Source organism: Gorilla gorilla, chromosome 16 (assembly GCF_029281585.2).
Source record: "Gorilla gorilla gorilla isolate KB3781 chromosome 16, NHGRI_mGorGor1-v2.1_pri, whole genome shotgun sequence".
Lineage (NCBI taxonomy): Eukaryota > Metazoa > Chordata > Mammalia > Primates > Hominidae > Gorilla > Gorilla gorilla.
This window is the reverse complement of record NC_073240.2, coordinates 84982036-85005985: the sequence shown is the minus strand read 5'-3', so window position 1 is coordinate 85005985 and position 23950 is coordinate 84982036. Positions and strand designations below refer to the sequence as shown.

The window sequence follows — 23950 nt, the reverse complement described above, 5'->3', positions numbered from 1 at the left end:
CCAGACAACCTGCAACCCAAAAATGCTTCTTGAGTTCCTCCCTCCAAGTAAATGAGAGTCCCCATCCAAGCAAACATATCACGGTCATTCTTCCCCCATGCTATAATATCTGGATAGAAGAGTTTGGTGTGTGATGGCCAAGTAAGACATTAGCAGAGGTGACTTTTTGGTACTTGTAGCTCCTGAACTACAAAGTAAGAAGGTATTCCAGAGTGAGGCCCTCCCCAGGTCACCAGGATGAAAAAGAACTGTTGAGCACTGGGGATCCTCCAAAAATGCGCAACCAAACAGCATATTCAGACAAAACGCTTCTAGTGTTCTATCCAGGGCTTCAGAAACATGCATACCGCCATACTTCAATTGCCCAGACTTATAGTCCAGAAAAACTGTTGGCAAACTTCTTCTGTGAAGGACCACATAGTAGTATTTCAGGCTTTGCGCTCCATGCAGTCTCTTGTTACAACTACCCAACTCTGCCCTTGTAATACAAAAGCAGCCACAGACAACAAGTAGGTAAATGAGCATGGCTGTGTTCCAATAGAACTTTATGTATAAACACTGAAATCTGAATTTCATGTAATTATCACGTGTTTTAAATATTTTTATTCTTTTGATTTTTTTCAACCATAAGAAGAAATTATAAAAACCATTCTTAGCTCACAAGCTGTACAATAAAACAGGCAGTGGGCCATATCTGGCCCACAGGCCAAATGTTTGCCAACCCCTGTTTTAGAATATTCTATGTAATAGAGTGTAAACAGGTGACATCTGGCTCCAATGAATGATGAAAGCACCTCAAATTTATATAAGGATTCAGAATCATGGAGAAGAGGTTAGAGAATTAGCAACAGATTTATTTCATGCAATGGTGACAAATACAAACACAAATATTTATCTCATGTGATGGTAACAAATACTGTACTGTACTTGCCTTGGAATCACACAAGCCTGCTCTTGAGTCCTGGAAAGACCACTTTCCAACTGTATAAACTTCAGCAAATTTTACTTGACCTTGCCAAGCCTCAATTCCCTCCTTCGTAGAAGGAGGATAAAAATAATACTATTTTAATCTACTTTTTGATAGTTATACTATTTGACATACTATTTGATTGTTTATACTATTTTTTTGATAGTTATGAGGATTAAATGAGACCTTTCCACTAAAACACTTTGTATAGCATCCACCACATCTGCAAAATAAATCTAATTAGTATTATGATCAATACTCACGTAATGGTTGATTAACTGACTGCAAAACATTTTTCCTGGATATGAAGATAAAATGTTTAGAAATCCTGACTCCTAATTATTTATGTATAAAAGACAAAGCTCCAAACAAAGTAGATGCCAGAGTTAAATTCAAAGACTAATACAATAAAGAAAATTTTAATTTTGGTGCAACATCCCAACTCTTCAGCAACCAGGAGTCTACAGACCTCACATTTCTGTGCGCTGTAAGTGCGAAGTCATGAGAAAAGAATGCAAGCATTCATTCACTCAGCAAGCATTCCTCAAGACTTGTATAAGCAGTATCTGGTGGACAGACACAGGAAGTAACCAAAATAATTTCAATACAACAGGTGACAATTTGTTTTAGGCAATGACTGTCTTTTCTTGGAAAATGCACTTGGTGACACCAATGTGAATAGCAGAGATCCAGGATGGGTAAAATTCAAGAATGCTAGTTAACTTTTTATTTTTTATTTTATTTTATTTATTTATTTATTGAGACAGAAGCTCACTCGGTCACCCAGGCTGGAGTACAGTGGCGCGATCTTGGCTCACTTGAAATCTCTGTCTCCCAGGTTCAAGCGATTCTCCTGTCTCGGCCTCCCGAGTAGCTGGGATTACAGGCACGCAACACCCCGCCCGGTTAATTTTTTATATTTTTAGTAGAGACAGCGTTTTACCATGTTGGCGAGGCTGGTCTCGAACTCCTGGCCTCATGTGATCTGCCTGCCTTGGCCTCCCAAAGTGCTTGGATTACAGGCACAAGCCACTGTGCCCAGCCTAGTTACCTTTTTAAAAACGAATTTTTATTTAAAATTATAGTTTTATATATATAGTTATATTATATTTATATAAAATTTATTAAAATAGGTTTTAAGATGCATCACTTTTACATTGAGCTAAGGCTCAATGAGACCACCAAGAAGGGGATTATATCTGCCTTATAACATTCTAGAGAATACCTATTCTTGCATCCTGTTCTCAAAAGATTCCTAAATAGGTCACTACAAGCAAAGCACTCCCTCCACCTCATTTCTTGCCAGCCTTTGCTCAGCCCACTTGTGAGGCTGCCCACCCATTTCAAAGCCTGCCTTCTGCTGCTCTGCCCACCCAGCATCGTTAAATCTGTATCATGACTTGACAGCTTTCTGTCCTTATCCCCGATCATGCCACAGCTCTCACATTCTGCCAGCCAAGCTCCTTCAAGGGATTAACACAACAGCACATGGGCAAGCGCTCAGTTCATTACTACCCAATCTGCCTCCCAATAAGGTTTACAGGAACATCCTCAGACAAAAAGCCAGGAGTTATCTCTACAGAGACCACATGCAGCTCCTGAGCAAATACTGGCCACGCTATGGGTGAGCAGGTAACATCCTTCCACTATTCAAAAACTGAGAAAAAGGCAACCTGCAGATGAACTATCCAAGCAATATACGCTTACCTAAGACTCTGAAAAAAAAAAAAAGCGCCCGCCATTTGGCAGCGGATCATAATAATTAATCACACACGTTTCTTTGGCCTGCACAGCTTTTTAAAAAATTAAATTAATTGCCAATATTTCAAAAGTAGGACATTTCATATAAAATCTGGATTTTTAGCATCCTCCCTCCAAAAAAATCAAGAGGATCTAGGCAAAGAACAGGCTGAAGGTAAACAGAAGCAGGACATTCAGGCCCCAATTCACCATCGTCGCTACCTGCTGAATGTTCATTCGACATTTAGCATATAATTACTGCACAACTACTACGTGCCAGGCAGTGTTTGAGTGACTTGGGATACCATAGGGATAAACAGGACAAGAGATTATCGGACAGTAACATCCGCTAAGAAGGGATTTAAAATTGGGTAGCACAGAGGACTTCTGCTTCAGGGATGATGGGGTAGATATACTTTTCTCTATTCCTCACACTAACTACAATTTAAAACCCCGGGCATTATATAGAATACAAACATAAGAAGACTCTGAAAGGTGGAGAGAAGAAGGCACACCAGCTTGGGACCCTGGGACCCAAGAAAGGACAAGGTCATGGGTTCTCTCAGTTTTCTTTTTCCCTCACGTGTCCAAGATTTGGAGCTGAAGAAGCCAGCAACATGGAAATGCGCATGGACATTAAAAAAAAAAAAAAAAAAAAAAAGCCCCAACAGGCCGGGCGCGGTGGCTCACGTCTGTAATCCCAGCACTTTGGGAGGCCAAGGCGGGCAGATCACGAGGTCAGGAGATCGAGACCATACTGGCTAACACGGTGAAACCCCGTCTCTACTAAAAATACAAAAAATTAGCCGGGCGTGGTGGCGGGTGCCTGTAGTCCCAGCTACTCGTGAGGCTGAGGCAGGAGAATGGCGTGAACCCGGAAGGCGGAGCTTGCGGTGAGCCAAGATCGTGCCACTGCACTCCAGCCTGGGCGACAGAGCGAGACTCTGTCTCAGAAAAAAAAAAAAAGCCCCAACAAATGTCTGCTCTCTCTAGCCAAGGGACCAAGCAAATGTCTGCTCTCTCTAGCCGAGGGACCAAGCAAGGGGCAGCCAAGGAAGAAAGAAAACATTTAGACAATAACTGCTCTACTCCAGCCACAGACCACAGAGAAAACAAAATGTGGCCGTACCCTTATCCACACCAGCAAAGGATGAATGGGGGCCTAGACTTCTACCCTTGCCAGGCTGAAATGAGGTAACCAATAGCCCTCTCCCCTCCTCACCCCTGGGGCAGTGTCAGAGAAGGCCAAGTAGACCCATAAAGCAGTAACAACACCCACCCACCCCCCACCCACCTTTGGTGGTAGTGGACAGCATGTGGGGAGCCTGAACTTTCGCCTCCATCAGCAGAAATGAGGTGCCCTTGCTCCTCCCCACTGGGGTGATGTCAGAGGATGCCTAGTGGAGAGTCAGAACTACCTGGTGGTAATGAGGCTGCCCCCGCCATGGTGTCAGTTGAGGCCAAGTGCAGAGCAGTAACAAGGCACTCATACCCCTCCCAACCAGAGAAGGGTAGGAGTGCTTTGTTATCAGTGGAGGCCTAATGGCCGGAACTCTCACTCCCCCTCAGCAATAATGAGACCCCACCTTGAGTGTCAGTGAAGTCTGAGAGGAGACTTCCCCCACCTGGAAGTAACAAGGCAGTGCCCCCCATGTCCCCTACCAGAGCAATGTCAAAGAAAACAAGCAAAACCAGACAATGTAATTAAGATCCAGAGTCTCATAATATCATAGCCCCAAATGCCCAGATTTTAATAAAACAATAATCATGCCAAGACCCAGGAAGATTTCTAGTTGAATGAGAAAAGACAATCAGTAGATGCCAACACCAAGATCACAGAACCATTAAAATTATCTGACAAAGATTCTAAAGAAGCCAAGAAGCCACTGTGAAGATGCTAGAAGCAGTGAAAAATAGAAAGTCTTAGCAAAGAAATGGAACATATGAAGAAGAGCTAAATGGAAATTTTAGAACTGAAAAATAAAATAACTGAAATAAAAAATTAGCCTATATCTCACCCACAGAATGCAGAAACAGAGAAAAAAAATGTGAACTGGAAGATAGAACAATGAAAATTACCCAATCTGAACAACAGAGAGAAAATAAACTGCAGGAAAAAAATAAGACAAAGAACAGAGCTGCAGGGACATGAGGGACCATAACAAAGGACCTAACATTCATGTCATCAGCGTTCCAAAAAGAGAAGGGAAAAAAAGGCAGGACTGGTAAAGCACTCAAAGAAACAGTGGTTGAAAACTTTCCAAATTTGGCAAAAGACAGCCTACAGATCCAAGAAGCTTAGTAAATGCCAAACAGGATAAAGCAAGAAATCCAGCCAGGCACAGTGGCTCACGCCTGTAATCCCAGCACTTTGGGAGGCTGAGGCAGGCGGATCACCTGAGGTCAGGAGTTCGAGATGAGCCTGGCCAACATGGCGAAACCCCATATCTACTAAAAGTACAAAAATTAGCCAGGTGTGGTGGCAGGCACCTGTAATCCCAGCTACTCAGGAGGCTGAGGCAGGAGAATCACTTGAACCTGAGAGGCAGAGGTTGCAGTGAGCTGAGATTGCACCACTGCACTCCAGCCTGAGTGACAAGAGCGAGACTCTGTCTCAAAAAAAAAAAAAGAAAAGAAAAGAAATCCACACCAAGACACAACATAATCAAACTTCTAAAATCTAAAGACAAAGAAAAAATATCTTGAAACCAGTGAGAGAAATGACGCTTAACCTATAGAGAAAAACAATTTGAATTACAGCAGATTTCTCACCAGAAATCACTGTTAAATGAAACACTGTAGACAAATGTAATCAAGTTTATTTGAGCAAAGGGCAATTCATGAATCAGGCAGCACTCAGAACCAGAAGAGGTTCAGAGACCTGTGTCCGGTAGTATGAGAAGTGAACTTTTATAGGCCAGACACAGAAGCAAAGTCATGAAATCACTGGATTGGCTACAGCTAGGCATCTGCTTTATTAAAGCCCGGTATGATGAGGTATTTGCCTTATTTGGGCATAGTCTGATCAGCTAGCTGCCTGTGATTGGCTGAAACTTGGCTGTTTGTTATAGTTCTAAGTTAGCTTTTAATTTATTTACATACTATTTGGTTGTGGTTCATTAGGTAGAAACTCAAAGAATGAAAACAGCCTCAAGGTAATAACCTCCTGCTTATTTAATTTAACCTTACAAAAGCCAGGAGAAAGTGGCAGAATATTTTTCAGTTGCTTAAAGAAAAGAACCATCAACCCAGAATCTTATATCCAAAGTAAATATCCTCAGAAATGAAGGAGAAATCAAGATATCCTCAGATGAAAGAAAACTAACAGAATTTGTTACCAGCAGACCAACCCTAAAAGAAGGGCTAAAGAAGCTTCTCTAAACTAAAAGAAACAATAAAAAACAGAATCTTGGAACATCAGAAAAGAAAAAAGTACATGATAAGCAAAAATATGGGTAAACATAATAGACTCCTTTCCATAAGTATTCTAAACTATATTTGATGGTTAAAGCCCAATTATAATACTGTCTAATGTGTTTCTAAATGTATATAGAAGAAATATTTAATGAAATTATATTATAAATAGGGAAGGCCAATGGAAGACAAAGGGAGGTTAGTTTTCTACACTTCACTTGAACTGGTAAAATGATGACATCAGTAGACTTTGATAACGTGTGTGTGTATGTATACACACACATGTGAACAGCCACGACAACTGCAGTACAAAGAGGTGTACTCAAAAACACTATATAAACCAAAATGGAATACTAAAAAATTTCAACTAACACACAGGAATACAGGAAAGAAAAGAAAATAAATTAAAAACAGAGTAACAAACAAATACCCCCAAAATAAAATAGCAGCCTTTAGCACTAACATATAAGTAATTACATTAAATGTAAGTGGTCTACATGCACCAGTTAAAAGGAAGACAGGTAGAGTACATTAAAAAGCATAACCTAACTATATGCTGTCTATAAAAAACAAACTTCAGGCCGGGCTCAGTGGCTCATGTCTGTAATCCCAGCACTTTGAGAGGGCAAGGTGGGCAGATAACTTGAGGTCAGGAGTTGGAGACCAACCCCTGGCCAACGTGGCAAAACCCTATCTCTACTAAAAATACAAAAATTAGCCAGACGTGGTGGCACATGCCTGTAATCCCAGCTACTTGGGAGGCTGAGGCAGGAGAATCACTTGAACCCAGGAGGCAGAGGTTGCAGTGAGCTGAGATCACGCTGCTGTGCTCCAGCCTGGGTAACAGAGTGAGACTCCATCTCAAAAAAACAAATAAACAAAAAACTTCAAATATAGCAATATATGCAGGTTGAAAGTCAAAAAATGTATATATTATGCGAGCATTAATCCAAAGAAAACAGGAGAAAAGAAAAAGAAAGTAGGATTGGCTATATTAATATCAGATAAAGTAGACTTCAGAGGAAAGAAAATTATCAGAGACAGAGAGGAACATTATATGATAATAAAAGAGTGAGTGCACCAAGTAGACATAGCAATCCTAAATGTGTAGGCACCAAACAGCAGAGCTGCAAATTATGTAAAGCAAAACTGGTAGCAATGAAAGAAGAGAGACAAATCCATAATTATAGTTGGAGACTTATCTCAACAATTAATAGAACTAGACAGAAAATCAGTAAGGATATAGAAGAACTCAGTAACACTATCAACCAAAAAGAGCTAATCAATATTTAGATAATTTATTTGGAACACTCCACTCAACAACAGCAGATACACATCGTTTTAATGTACCCACAGAACATATACCAAGATAGACCATATCCTGAGCCATCAGATAAACCTCAACAAATTTAAAAGAACTGAAATCATACAAAAAGTGTTCTATAATGACAATGAAATCAAAGTAGAAATCAATAACAAGAAAAACCCCAAACACTTGGAAACTAAAAAAAACAAACTTCTAAATGATACATGGATCAAAGAAAAAGTCTGAAGGGAAGTCAAAAATACATTGAATTGAATGAAAATTAAAATACAACATGTCACAATTAGTGAGGCACAACTGAAGTGAGATAAAAGGAAAGAATATAGCACTAACTTTGTACCTTAGAAGACAGAAAAGGTCTCAAATCAATAATCTCATTTCCCTCAAGAACCTGGTGTGGAAGGAAAATATGCAAATAAACTAAGGAAGCAGAAGGAAGAAAATAATGAGGATAAGGGCAGAAATCAATGAAATTGAAAAGAACAAAACAATTGAGAAAATAAAACAAAGGGCTAGTTCTTTGAAAAGATCAATAAAACTGACAAACCTTTACCAGGACTGAAAAAGAAAAAGAGAAGACAAAAATTACCATTATCAGGAATGAAAGATAAGATATTACTATAGCCCTGCAGACAACAAAACAATAATAAGGGAATACCATAAATAACTCTCATGCCTAAAACTGATCACTTAATTGAAATGAACCAATTCCTTGAAAAACACAAACTAATAAAACTCACTCAATAAAAAATAGATAATTTGAATAACACCATATCACTATTAAGGACATTAAACGTGTAATTTGAAATTTCCCAAATGAGAAATCACCAGGCCTAGATGGTTTCACTGGAAAATTCTCTGAATTGCCTAAAGAATTAATACCAGTTCTACACAATCTCCTTCAGAAAACAGAACAGGAAAGAACATTTCCCAGTTAATTTTATTAAGGTACCAAAACTAGACAAATTACAAAAAAAAAAAAACACTACTAAAGACCAATATCCCTCACGGATATAGACACCAAAAAAATACAATAAAACGTTAGCAAACAGAATTGATCAGTATCTTTAAAAAATTATACATCATGACCAAGTGGGTTTTGCTGTTTCAATTTTTGAAAATCAATTAATGCAATCTGCCACATTAACAGGCTAAAGAAGAAAAATTACATGATTATATCAACCGATGCACATTTGACAAAACTCAATACTCATTCATGATAAAAATTCAGAAAAGTAGAAATAGAGGGAAATTTCGTCACTGTGGTTAAGAGCGTCTACAAAAATCCTACAGTGAACTCTACACTTAATAGTGAAAGATTGAATAATTTCCTCCCAAGATGGGGAACAAGGCAGGGATGTCAACTCTCACTACTCTTATTCAAATAATGCTGGAAGTTCTAGACAGTGAAATAAGGCAAGAAAATAAATAGCCTACAGATTGGAAAGGAAGAAATAAAAGTGTCCCTATTCACAGATGACATAATTGTTTACATAGAAAATCCCAAGGAATCTAAAAAACAAAAACAAAAACTCCTAGAACTAATAAATAAGTTCTGCAAGGTAACAGGATACAAGATAAACATACAAAAACAATTATATCTTCATACACTAGCAATAAATGCATGGACACCTACATTGAATATACAATACCTGGCAGGGCGCAGTGGCTCATGCCTGTAATCCCAGCACTTTGGGAGGCCAAGACGGGCAGATCACGAGGTCAGGAGATCGAGACCATCCTGGCTAACACGGTGAAACCCTGTCTCTACTAAAAATATAAAAGAAAATTAGCTGGGCATGGTGGCGGGCGCCTGTAGTCCCAGCTACTCGGGAGGCTGAGGCAGGAGAATGGCATCAACCCGGGAGGCGGAGCTTTCAGTGAGCCAAGATTGCGCCACTGCACTCTAGCCTGGGTGACAGAGAGAGACTCCGTTTCAAAAAAATAAAATAAAATAAAAAAAGAAAAGAAAATACAACACCTTTTACAATCACTAAAAAAAAGGCATGAATACTTAGCTACAAATTGAATAAAACATGCACACGATCTATGTGCTGACAACTACAAAATGCTGATGAGAGAAATCAAAGAGCAAAATACATACAGAGATACACCATATCCATTGATTAGAAGACTTACAACAGGAAACATATCAATGCTCATCAATGCTTTCCAAATGGATATACAGGTTTAACGCAATTCCTGTCAAAACTCCAGCAAGATTTTTTTGTCTAGACAAGAGTATTCTAAAATTTATACGAAAAGACAAAATAACTAGAATAGCTAAAACAATTCTGAAAAAGAATAATGTGGGACAAGTCAGTCTACCTGATACAAGACTTAGAATATAGCTACAGTCATCAAGACTGGATAGTACTGGCCAAGGGACAGATATACAGGTCAATGGAACAAAATAGGCAAGGCATGAGTAGACCCACACAAATATGCTCAGTTGATTTTGACAAAGATGCAAAAGCAATTCAACGGAGGAGGGATAGCCTTTGCAACACGTGGTACTGGAGTAAGTAGACATCCACAGGCAAAGAAAACAACCTAAGTCTCACACTTTATTAAAAAAATTAATTCAAAATGGATTACAGACTAAAATGTAAAACATAAAACTATATAACTTTCAGAAATAGACATAGGAGAAAATCTTCATGATCTCTGACTAAGCAAGAGTTCTTAGACTCCAAAAGTATGATCCATATGTGAAGAAATTCTTAAATTGGACTTCATCAAAATGTAAAACTTTTGCTCTGTAAAAGATCTGATTCAAGAGAATGAAAAGACAAGCTACAAACTGGTAGAAAACATTTGCAAACACATATCCAACAGAGGACTAATATCTATAATATATAAAGAATTCACAACTCAACAGTTTTTTAAAAACCCAATTAGAAAACAGGCTAAAGATATGAACAGACATTTTCCATAAGAGGAGATACTTAAAGCCAATAAGCATATGCAAAGCTATTCAACATCACAAGCAATTAGGGAAACGCAAATTAAAACCACAATGACATATCCCTACACATCTACCAGAAAGGCTAAAATTAAAAAGAATGACAATAAATGGTGGAGAGGATGCAGAGAAATTGAAACTGTCACGCATAACTCTTGGGAATGTAATATGGTACAGCCACTCTGGAAAAGACGTTGATAGTTTCTTAAAAACCTAAACAGATTCAGCCTAGCATGCCTTTCCCCTTGATACCTGCAAAGTAGTTCCTTTCCTCTGGGATAAATGTCCAGGAGTGCAATGTTAGATTTTATATACATATATCTCCAGTTGGGTGGGTGTTTCCATCTTGGGGCCTTTGCGGTTGCTGTTCCCTTAGCCTAGCATGCCTTTCCCCATATATATATATATATTCTAACAATTGCACTCCTGGACATTTATGCCAGAGAAACACACTCTTACATTCACAGGAAAATCTGTGCATAAATATTTATAGCAGCTTTATTCATAATAACCCCAAACTGGAAGCAATCCCAAAGTCCTTCCACAGGTTAATGGTTGAACAAACTGTGATACATCCATACCATGGATTACTACTCAGCAATAAAAAGGAACAAACTATTGATATACACAACAACCTGGGTGAATATAGTATTACACTGACACTTTAAGCCATTCAGAAAAGGTCACAGACTGTATGATTCCATTTATATAATATTCCTGCAATGACAAAATTATAGAAATGAAGAAAAAAATAGTAGTTGCCAGGGGTTAAGGAGGGAATGGAGGCAGGAAGGAAGTGGGTATGGCTATAAAGGGTGACACAGGGGATCTTTGTGGTAGTGGACCTGTTCTATATCCTGACTGTATCAACATAAACATCCTAGTTGTGATATGTACAATAGTTTTTCATAGTGTTATCACTGGGGGAAACTGAATAAAGGATACAAGAGATTGGTATTATTTCTTATAATTGCATGTGAATCTGCAATTACCTCAAAATAAAATGTTTAATTAAAAGCACATAGAATAAATGAACCCAATTATATTGAAAAACAATTATCAAAATATCGAAAATATTAAAATATTTGTGATAGGAAAAAATAATCCACCCAACTGGATAACAGACAAGAAAGGGTAAATGTCTATTTGAATTGAATAGCCAGGGAAGCCCTCTCTTAAAAGGAGACCTTAATCTGTGCTATGATGTGAATGACAAGAAGGAACTACTTTGCAAGGATCAAGGGGAAAGGCATGCTAGGCTAAGGGAACAGCTACCACAAAGGCCCCAAGATAGAATGACCTTTCTTAGAATACCAAGGGAGCAAAAAGGGGCTAAACATCATCAGGAGAGGAGTGGGAGAGGCCAAGTCAAGTGAGGTTTCACAGGCCCGAGGAGGAAGCTTAGGTTTTATTTTAAATTCAACTGGAAACCACTGAAGACATGCAAGCAGAAGAATGACATAGTCTGAGATACATGTTTTTATTTTTTACTTTTTTATTTATTTTTTTTTTTTGAGACAGAGTCTTGCTCTGTCACCCAGGCTGGAGTGCAGTGGTGCAATCTTGGCTCACTGCAACCTCTGCCTCCCGGGTTCAAGACAGTCTCCTACCTCAGCCTCTGGAGTAGCTGGGATTACAGGCACACACCACCATGCCCAGCTAATTTTTTTATGTTTAGTAGAGACGGGGTTTCACCACGTTGGCCAGGCTGGTCTCCAACTCCTGACCTCAGGTGATTCGCCCTCCTTGGCCTCCTAAAGTTCTTTTTTTTTTTCCCACATGAGCTGTTTTTATTATTATTATTATTATTATTATTATTATTATTTATTATTATACTTCAAGTTCTAGGGTACATGTGCACAATGTGCAGGTTTGTTACATATGTATACATGTTTGGCCTCCTAAAGTTCTAAAGGATTACAGGTGTGAGCCACTGCACTGGCCCGAGATACATTTTTTAAAACAGTATCCTGGCCATTGTGGGCAAATGAATTGTAGCTGGTCTGGAAATTGGTTAGGAGGCTACTACAATCATGGGGGCAAGAAATGACGGCCAGGACCAAGGTGATAGTAGCAGAGATGGAGAAAAGCAAATGGTTGTATTTTGAAAGTAGAACCAAGAGGAAAGGCTTGCTGATGAATTGGGAATAAGGGAAAGAAATGTCAAGGATGAGTCCTGGTTTTTGTTTTACTTTGGTTTGTTTTGTTTTGCTTAAGAGATCACAAGTAGAAAAACAGTTTGGGGTAGAGATAATTAAGAGTTCACATTTGAACATCTTAAATTTGAGATTTTTTAAATATCCAAGGAGAGAGGTGATGCAGGCACTTAGATTTATGCGTCTGTATCCAGGAGAAGCATCTGGGCTAGAAATATAATTTAGAGAGAAATCAATGTATAGATTTTGTGTAAATCTGCAGCTGAGGAAGCTACCTTGGGAGCATGCAAAGTTAGAAAAGAGAAAGTACCCAAGTCAGGGCCTGGGGTATTCCAGGATTTACAGTCAAGGGCATGAGAAGGACCCATTAAAAGACACCTGAAGGAACAGCTAGTGATTCCAGAGGAAATCTGAGCAAGTACAGAAGGTGTTGTAAGCAGAGAATAGTCCACTGGGTCAAATGCTATTGAGAGCTCGGATGGAGAAGTGACCATGAGATTTGACAATGTGGAGGTCACTCAAGACCTAGGCAAGCATGGTCTCAGAGCACAAGAAAAGAAAGCCAATTTGAATAGGTTGAGAAGACAATAGATAAGAAAGCAGAGGGCCTGGCGCGGTGGCTCAGGCCTGTAATCCCAGCACTTTGGGAGGCCGAGGCGGGCGGATCACCTGAGGTCAGGAGTTTGAGACCAGCCTGGCCAACATGGTGAAACCCCATCTCTACTAAAAATACAAAATTAGCCAGTGGCACACAACTGTAGTCTCAACTACTAGGGAGGCTGAGGCTGAAGAATCGCTTGAACCCGGGAGGTGGAGGTTGCAGTGAGCCAATATCGCGCCACTGCACGCCAGCCTGGGTGACAGAGCAAGACTCTGTCTCAAAAAAAAAAAAAAGAAAGAAAGAAAGCAGACATGGGACGACAAATAACTTTCTCAAATATTTAAATAGGACAGGGGTGAAGAGGGACCTAAGATCAAAGGAGGTTTTCCTCCTTTCCTTTTTCAAGACAGGAGATACTAGAGAGGATGTCTGCATGCTGATGGCATCAAGCTAAAAAAGACATCAGAGAAAATTATCTCCTAATTTAATGTATTTTTCCAAGAGTAAGTAAAAAGAACTATAATCTGGGCACAAATTATACTACATTATAATCTGCCCAGACTATAATATAACCTTACTATAATGTAATCTTACCATAGCACAGCTATAGTAAAGCCACAGATACACCCAAAGAGGAGATGGTAAGAGGAAGCTTTTATTGACAAAAAGGATAAGCTCATGTAAGCTGCTTGGAAAGAGTTCATTTTTTCCAGAAGCTCAAAGCCAGAGTCAGCGTCAGTTCACTGGTGGAGATGCCATTACTAGGCAAGGGTTCTTTCAAGAGCATCTTATCTGAATTGCTACAGTTCTAAAGAATGTCTAATGATAAACCTGGTCATAGAAATGTATGCATATGTGCAGAACGTTAAGTCATGAAAAGAATGAGATGTGAAAGCTGTGAAGGAATTTCTTGTGGAGTTATTTTAGAAAGTCCTTGAGATAGCCTTATCTCGGATATGCAAGCATAAGCCCTTCCCCTTCATGTTTCCCTGACTCAAATTTGAGTCTGACAGAACTGACTTTATCCTCATATCTGCAACTTTCACATTTCCCCCTTTTAATCAAGATCTTTCTTTGGAGAAAGATTGATCAGCCTGTATTCAGGTTTTGAATGCCCCTGGGTGCTAGGATGGACCTGTCCTGGATAGATATTCTTATACAACATCAGGGGCAGGTGATTATCAGCTGGAAGTCAGTATCAAGCCATTTTAGCCACATTTGAGCAACAAGAAGGCCATAAGGAGAAGCTCTCAGGCTTTGTCTGTCTGGATGTCATCAAGTTTGATTTTTGTCTGTTCCATAGATGTTGGCTATCATTTTAAGACACTAGACAAACATTACTCTATTAGAAGTTGCAATTCTGCAGAAATTTGACAGACATCAGGTACATATTTTTAAAAGGAAAATACAAAGTAAAAACAACAGGAGTATGACAAATCTAGTTTATGCAATGGTTCTGCCAAGCCTAAGGGCAATCAACTAAACAAATCAAAAGACCATGGAGAAACCGGGTAAGACTTGGCATAGCCATTGGGTAGTATTCCATGACTGGGTTAAATTAAAGCAGACAGTGCTAACTCTGTAAAAGGGCCCACTAGTACAATATGAACAAAAAGTTGTTAGGGATATTGCCAAAGCTACTCAGTAAGTGGACTAAGGGATTTCTTAGATCATCTTTTGTTAAGTTACTCATAATTGTTACTGATTGTGAAATTTTAATTATGGCATTATCCTGTCAAGTGAAGAAGGGAGACATTCCAAGGGGTAAGAATCTCATTATGATGTCTTGTTCCAACGGCCTTGGGAAACACTGTCCACAGTGTGAAGTCAGCAGTTTTGCAGTCTGAATGCCTCTGGCTATGGCATCAGGCGGTTTGGTGAACTTTCTGTGTGGCCCACATATCAGGCACAAGGCTTATCCCTTGTAATTTATATTAAGATGTTTAGTTTTAGCTTACAGTGCTTTAGAAAAGAATGGTTTCCATTGTTAGTAATTCTATTTAAAAATTCCATAGGAGAAAATTGGATTAGAGGAACCTAGAAGAATTTAAGATCCAGTCCCTTCTACAAGTATATAATAAAACCTGAAAACAACTCACAAGACTACAATCTAATAAAGGGTATATCATTGTCATCCCAATTTTACCAAAGTACTCAGAGCAAGACTAATTTGTATGTAAAATAAGTTAGTTTTATCAGATTTGTCCTGAGTATTTACATAAGTACAGTGAGAATAGTGATTGAATCTCAGATTGAACTTTTTTTTTAAACTTCTGAAGCAAGAAGGCCAAATCAACGTGGGCTTCAGATAGTATCCGAAGTACCTACAAGAATTTTTAAATATGATGTCTAAGTCAAACCTTGCTAATATAATTAACATTTTAAATTATATCTTGTTATTTAAAAAATAAATTTTTATCAAAATTATGTAAATACATTGTCATAAAATAAAAAATACTCATGAATAGTTTCTTTTTAATTTTAGAGGATAAGATAGGGAGAAAAAGCAAACATTTTAATATTATTCACAAGAGTATACATAACCAAATTGCTATAGGTACCTTAAGAAAAAAGTTTCCTTAAATCTGGAAAATAAAATATTAAAGAATTAGCAATATTTTAAATAAAAGTCATAAAAATTATAATCCATTATCAGTTTAGTCCCATGTAATTAACTGTTGCTCTGTTTGATCTTGGTTAGCAGTTTCATGAATATGTCAGTTATTTTAATTAGAGTTTTGGAAATTTGTACTTAATCCATTGATTTTTAAGTTATCAGAAACATGTATTCAAGGCTACTTATTAGAGTCTTTTCCATGAATCTGACTGCAGATGACTTTATGAGAAAAATCAAAACTGTGAATGACAAAAATTTAGAATAGCTGTGGTTAAAAATTTGATGAGAATTCATTGTAACAAACAATTAACAAGGAAATTTAGTTACTTCTATTGTGTACAGTATTTTTTTTTTTTTTTTTTTGAGATGGAGTCTCGCTCTGTCGCCCAGGCTGAAGTGCAGTGGCGCGATCTCGGCTCACCACAAGCTCCGCCTCCCGGGTTCACGCCATTCTCCTGCCTCAGCCTCCTGAGTAGCTGGGAATACAGGTGTCCGCCACCACGCCCAGCTAATTTTTTGTATTTTTAGTAGAGACGGGGTTTCACCATGTTGGTCTGGCTGGTCTCGATCTCCTGACCTCGGGATCTGCCTGCCACAGCCTCCCAAAGTGCTGGGATTACAGGTGTGAGCCACCGCGCCCGGCCTGTGTACAGTATTTTAAGATAACAACCAGAATCATGATTCACAGCATCATACCAAGACCATCAGACTCTTATACAGTTCACGTAGTTTTCAGAATATTCATATAAACACATCCGCACACATATAATTTTTTAAGATGAACATCACTTATTAAAGATGATGCAGTTTTTCTAAATAATCAAAAAGCTAATAAAGACAGCACAAAGCACCATAAACTCTTAATAAAACATGAAAGTTCTGTTTCCCAGGCCATTTACTGAAAAGGCAAAGAAAAACCTCCTACGGTATGAGTACTTCTTCCTTTGGGAATCTCATTTAGATAAACTGTAAGTCGAACCTGATGAAACAGTATTTGAATTCAATTAGACACTGGAAAAGTATGTGTCGAAGGTCATGAGTATATACCATATTATAGAAGAATAATGTAAACAAGGAAACCAGTACCTTGAGCAGTGGAATGCATGGCTTTTAGAAAAATCAAAGACACATGAAATTGCCTGGTTACATGGAACAATTTAGACACATCAAGAAAAGCCAAAGCCAGGTGTGGCAGCATCCGTCTTTAATCTCAGCTACTTAGGACACTAAAGTGAGAGGATCCTTTGAGCCCAGGAGGTCAAGGCTGCCGTGAGCTATGAACACATGACTGCACTCCAGCCTGGGTGACACAGCAAGACCCTGTCAAGGAAGGAAGGAAGGAAGGAAGGGAGGGAGGGAGGGAGGGAGGGGAGGGGACGGGAGGGGAGGGGAGAGGGAAAGGGAAAGGGGAAAGGGAAGGCCACAGTAACAGGGTGAGAACTGGGGGTGGGGGAGAAACAGCCACAGGAGCTGATGAAAAAGTTGAGAGTGAGAGTCACCACTCCAGTTAAACAAGATGTACCTTTTCAAGGAGAGAAGGAAGAAGAGCAGAAAGCAATGATGCATGGCCTGCAAATTGTATGTCATGAGACGTGGCAAAAAGCTGAACTCTTGAGATATGACTCTGGAAAGCTTTAAGAGCAAAACTCTATCTCAAGAAATGAAATTATCATTTTAAATGAAGAAGGCAGCACTTTCAATTTGAAATTAGGCAGAAACTGTAAAACATGAAAAAGCTGTAGTTCAGAAGAAGGTTGAAAGTATAAAGAAATCGATTTCAGAATTAAAATCAAATCCTCTTGCAAGTTTTTACTAGGCGTAGATCAACATTCTGAGAAAATCCTGTTGCTCTGGTCCTGCATCAGTGTATCCCTGAAACCAGGGCTAAATTCTGAAATTCCTTTCCGGAATCCCAGCCAACCCAATTATACACAAAACTCCCTTTACAAGACCCATCTTTTATAAACCCTCCATGACTCGCTTAGACCTGCCATCATTTTCTTAAACCCTAGTGTGATGGCTAACGTTGAGTGTCAACTTGATTGGATTGAAGAATGCAAAGTATTGTTTCTGGGTGTGTCTGTAAGGGTGTTGCTAAAGGAGATTAACATTTGAGCCAGTGGACTGGGAGAGGCAGACCCACCCTCAATCTGGGTGGACACCATCTAATCAGCTGACAGCGCAGCTAGAATAAACCAGGCAGAAGAATGTGGAAAGACTAGACTGGCCGAGTCTCCTGGCCTTCATCTTTCTCCCGTGCTGGATGCTTCCTGCCCTCGAACATTGGACTCCAAGTTCTTCAGCTTTTGGACTCTTGGACTTAAACCAGTGGTTTGCCAGGGGATCTCAGGCCTTCGGCCCAGACTGAAGGCTGCACTGTCAGGTTCCCTACTTTTGAGGTTTGGGGACTCAGTCTGGCTTCCTTGCTCCTCAGCTTGCAGATAACCTATTGTGGGACTTCACCTTGTGATCATGTGAGTCAATACTCCTTAATAAACTCCCTTTCATATATACATCTAACCTATTAGTCCTATCCCTCTAGAGAACCCTGACTAATACACCCTTCTTTGTCCTACAGTGAAATTTATCCAGGAGAGAAGAAACAATAGTGCAGAGAAGAGATGGCAACAAGAGCAAAGTCCCTGAGAAAATGAGAGGAGATGGGATTGGAAGCATAGTGGTGTGACTAGCCAGGTGTGTCTTCCACTGTTGCACTGGAGAAGCACTGAAGCACTACATATGAGCTCACAAGACCCTCCAGAGTTTTGATTTGTGGCCCAGAAGAAAGAAAGGTGGACAAGGATGAGAAGATTTGACTCGGATATCAGATTCTCTAGGGAGGACTCAAGTTATCCAGCCTGAAATAGCAGCAGCCTCTACCACGGATGGATGATTTGAACAGGCAAAGTACTTAGTAGCATTACTGTTTGAGGAAGATGTAGCCAGGGACGGGGAAAAGACACCATTATCCACTGGATTTGGAAGTCAGAAGGAACAACACCTGGCTCAGGAAGGCCACTGGCTGCTGGTGCTGTGTGTGGTAAAAACATTGGGATGACCCTGGAAATTGGGAAGGAATTACCATTGGGAAAGCATTTCAAAGAACTAGAATAGTTAGAACTGGAAACAATGCCTCCCTGATCTCATCAATAGTACTTCTCTCAGACTCTCCCCTCAGCTCAACACTTTCCCAGGTTTCTGTTGAAAAGCAAAATCTAACTATCCACATTTTGCTGCTAAAGATTCTCCAGAGTATGTTCACTATTTAGCCGAACAGTGTGTCAGTTGTTTACTGACAGTTCTATTTTCTGGGCAAAGCATGCCAATAATAGCTTCCCCAAATACACATGAGATACCCACACACACACTTAACTTTGGGAAATTAATTTACATTCCGTTTGTTAATAAAGCTGAAAAATTAAACTAAAGCAATAGGGAAAAAAAATCCCTGCTTTCAAATGCATTTTTAAATCAAATTCCAAGTGATACCATGAGTTACATTTACTTTATAGAACAAAAAGTCCCCAGTGGTAAGAAATATTTGGATTGTATTATATCCTTAAGATATTTTAAAAAATCAAAATCAATCCATTTTAAACATCTATCTTCACACGCTGACTTTAAAAAAAAAAAGATTTATCAATTAGTTTATCAAGCAATCTATGTGAAAAGGAGCAAGAATGTTTTAGCTTTAATATATTTTCTGATGCGTCTAAGAGAAAAAAATAAATCATTATGGATTTTGCAAAGTGCATTTTATCTTTCTCTCTAATGAGATAGTGAAATAAGAGACATTCATTGCCTCCCTAGAGAATCTCATGATTTACAAAGAATATCCTTCTCTGAAGCATTTACCCCTAAATGGCCAGCCTGTATAGTCAGTGATTACAGGGAATATGTCCAGGCCCCTCATGACCCCTTATCATTTTTCTGGCTAATGCATTAAAAGAGAAAGGGGGAAAAGTTGTAAAAAAGCACTGTGTTAGAGGCTCCCCTTCTTTCTGTCCTACAAGCAGTGTCCTTTAACCTCTGGCATGTGCTGCTGAGTCACATGACAGAAGTTAAAAGGCATAAAGAAGTAAATTTAACATGGAGCCCACAAGTGTCATCAGTAGATGGTTAGTCTTGGGAGAGAAGGAGAGGAGGAGAAGAGATGAAACTGGTCCCTGGACTTTTATGGGATGCGGAACAAGGACCCTGGAAGACAAGAAGGTCCAGAAATGGAAAGAATATGGCTATTAGTACTTTCCAGGTCAGAGCACACATAGGTGTGCCCTGAACTTCCTTCTTCAACAATAAATGCTGTCAAGAAAAATTACTATGAAATAAGCATACAAATACAAATCAGTGAGTGGTAACACAAATGTAAATATTGTAAGCTATATTTGTATTGGTGAGGTACCACGTTTAACAAGAAACCACAATGCCATATCTATGCTATTTGTACTTATTGATAATAGCTCAAGCTACATCTCCACCAGAAGAGTAAACAGCTCTATCAAAAAAATCTTGTCAAGAGAAAAAATACTTAACTATGCACTTGAAAAATTTGGATTCTAGTCTCAAACGCTGAAACTTAGAATTAATCAAATGTTTTTGTTAACTCAACTTATATTCTTCTCATTTTAGCATATTTCTACCTCTTTCCTGTTGGTCTCCATGTGCTGCCAAAATGATGCATAATCCCCAGGGTTTACTAGTCTTCATTCTCTGTAAAGTAGGGGTTTTTTCCCAGAGATAGGGAAGGTATCAGGAAAAAAGGAACAGTTAACCGGGTTATAGCTAATTTTACCTCGCTTATCTTTCAGAAAACTAATCTCAGTTTGCCATGGTCCTGGATCCCTTCTCTGTAAAAGGTCCACTTTATCATCTTTGTCTTACTCTGAAATGCTTAAATTACTTAAGAATTTCAGCACTGAGATGTATACATACACACACCCAGAGACACAGAGACATATGCGTATCACTTTATTGAGATATATTTCACATACCATACAATTCTCTTAAAGTGTACAATTCAATGGTTTTCAGCATATTCACAGAGTTGTGAAACCATTGCCACAATCATTTTTATAACAGAAACATAGCTTCTAAATTCCCTGAGTCATCACACAGATAGAAACCAAGGTCCAGATGGGTTAAGTTATGTTCCCAAGGTTACAGAGCTGGTCAGTGGCTGAGCCAGACCTAGATCCCTGGAAATTATTTTAGCCATTGACATCATCTGGGGCTCCCTTCCCCTGCCCCGGGTAAGTTCTGTATGAATTAAAACCTGCTGTTAAAATGTTGTCTGAGAAAAACATCTGGCATTTTTTATTATTGAGCTCCCTCATATTATATTAAACCGGTCTGATTTCTCCACCAAATTGTTGCATTGCAAGATTTTGTAGAAAGACTTCTAGAACATATTAAAACATATCTACTGAGTACTTTTAACCACAAAACATGGCTATGAAGCCCAGAGAGAATCTGTGATGCCTCTCCTAATTAAAGTCATAAATTATTTCCGCTCATGCAAAAAAAAAAAAAAAGACTAAATAAGACGTTCTGTTCATTTCATTTTTAATGTACTGATTACAGGTAGTTAAACCAAACTACCCATGACTAGCAAAATATTTCTCCAATGCCAATAACTTCCAAGGATTTCAACCATTCATTCTGGTTACTGGTCAGAAAACAACTTAAATCACCCAAGGGCTTACGTTATCTCTGAGATTTGCTTATCTTTGAGATTTGCCCCTGTGAAGTCCATACCCAATAAAGGAAAAGTTTTCAAAAGAGGAGGTTCATTTCCTGCCAATGCTAAGGAAGCCAATGTAACAAGTACAGCCAGCGATTACTCTGGCACTGCTCTGCTCTGCTCACAGCAGCACTCGGCCTCCTGGCTGTACCAGCTGAGGGCACTCCACGATACCTAGCTCACTGAAGCACTTGTTGATTGCGCCTGCCTTTAAATGTCCCCCTTCCATGATGATCTTCTCTCTCCTGTCATCTACGAGTTCTTTCTTTCCTGTGTTGTGCCACCCCAAAATTTCATCTATTCAATAAATATTTATTGAGTGGTCACTGCTCAACAATTACTGGTTTAAACATTGTCCCTAAATGGGGGTGCTCTCTAGAGTCTGCCTTTAACTCGCTGTGCCTTTTCTCACTTTTGTCTACACATACATTTTTAAATCTCCGCTTAGGCTGGAAATCACCAAAAATCTGTAGCTCCAGTACCAGCCTCACCCCCTGAGCTGCAGGTCAGGATATGCACCCCAACCCAGACCAGTGACATCTGAATGTCCCAAAGACCCCTCGAAGTCCCTGGGTTCAGCGGTGAATCCATCATCTCCACCCTCACCTGAATAGCCTCTCCTCCAGGGCTCCTTAACACCTTGAATAGCACCACTGTCCACCCAGTGCCCCCAGCCAGAAACAGCATCACCCAGTTTCCATATGGAAAGAGTGTGAGTGAGGGGACAGCAGTGCCTTTCAGCCTGGAACTGGGGCTAGAAGAAGAGAATCTTCTAATTGCAGTTGCTTTCTATGGGCCAATTTGTGGGAGAAGCAGGATGAGACCTCACCACAAATGTGAACGTTGAATGAAATCTGTCTACCCTGGCTCTAGCAAAATGGGGGCTGGGGTTGGGGAGAGAGGTGGTGAGAAGCAACAGACCCAGCGGTGCTGGTGGGGAACAGGTTTTACAATGTGAGCTCTGCCATAGCTGGAAGAGCCTGCAATGTTGATGTTGAAAAACAAATTTGCTTGTCATCAACACACACACACACACATACATCAATTTCATGTCTCCCTCCTGTTTTCCTGTTTCCTCTGCTCAGAACGGCTTTCCTCCTATCATCCCACACCCTCAACCATAATTCTTCCTCATACTTAATTCTCAAATGACATGTCTCCTCCTCCGGGAAGCTCTCCCTGACTCCCCCACTGTGTTATTTGTCATCCTCTGTGCGTGGAGGTGTGTCTAGCACTGTTTGTTTACGTGTCTGTCTCCGTGTCTCCCCTGCAGGCTGTCAGCTCTGTAAGAGCAGAAGCGTGATGCCCAGCCCCGGGCCGACACCGGGAAGACGGTGGGGAGGGGAAGGACCGCAGTGGAGAGCCCCAGCCGGGGAGTCGGGCACAGTCCAGACGGGGCCATTTCGATGCGCGCGCGGGGAGCTCAGCGGGACCCAGCCAAGCGCCAAATACACAGCATCTCTGGAGGCGCCGGTGGCCAGTGGAGGATGGGCCCCCCACGAGGCGCTCCCAACCAAACGGCTGGAGACTCGGGGGAGGCCCTGCCGGCATCGTACTCCCTGTGGTCGTCCTCCCCTCGCGCGGATAGGTGCCCCCCCACGCCCACTCCGTCTCCGCCGCCCGAGTCCCCGCGGCCGCCACCTCTGCCCTCCGCTCCGCAGAATCTCTCCGATTTACAACGGCCCAGGGCAGAGCCGGGGGCCAGGGAATGGGAAGGAGAAGGCGCCAAGACGCCGAGGAGAGAGCAGGCGGCCCCTCACCCCACCCTCGCGCCCTCCTAGGCGGGAAGAAATTGAGCCCCGCGAGAGGCCCTTCAGGGAACAGGAGTCCCAAAGGCCCGGGAGCCTCCGGGGGCCGCAGCCTCCGCGTCCCCCTCCCTCCTTCCCTCCTCTGCGCCTCCCTACCTGGCTGGCTTTGTGGAACTGCTTCTTCAGCCCGGCCACCGACATCGCGACTGCGACCGGCAGGGGCGGGGTGGTCTCAAGGCTCGGCCGGGCCACGCGGCCGCGACGCGCTCGGGGAGCGGGAGCCCGGGCCGGTCCCCCCGCGGCTGGGCTCCGCCGGGCCCGCCTCCCACGGCCACGGCCACAGCCACAGCCGCTGTCACACTCGCACACACGCGCGCACGCCGATGGCAACACTGCGTTCCAAAGCCCCTGCGCAGCCCATTGGCCAAGCCGCGGCGATATGCAAATGAAGCCGCTGGGGCCGCCCACGCTTCATTGTTGCGTGGAGACCTGGGCTACTTGAGCCGCGCAGAAGACCGGCCTGGGAAGCTGGGCGTGGGGATGTCCTGCGGGTCGGGGGAGTACAGTCGCACAGTGCTTCTCGCTGGGCGCGGGACGATATAGATCTAGCTCTGAGATTGTCATGGGTACGGGGAGAGGGATCAGTTGTCTCTGCTTCTGTCTTGGTGCGGAACCGGC

General features: G+C 40.9%; 1 protein-coding gene across 1 annotated transcript in view; it reads right to left on the bottom strand.

Moving 5' to 3' along the window:
- SH3GL3 (SH3 domain containing GRB2 like 3, endophilin A3) overlaps positions 1–23667 on the bottom strand; it is a 149539-nt gene extending 125872 nt beyond the window's left edge. The window contains exon 1 of the mRNA XM_031002433.3: positions 23429–23667. Within this exon, the coding sequence (XP_030858293.1) occupies positions 23429–23473 (45 nt within the window). The 5' untranslated portion in view covers positions 23474–23667. The remainder of the gene's footprint in view (positions 1–23428) is intronic.
- Between the last annotated feature and the right edge of the window lie 283 nt (positions 23668–23950).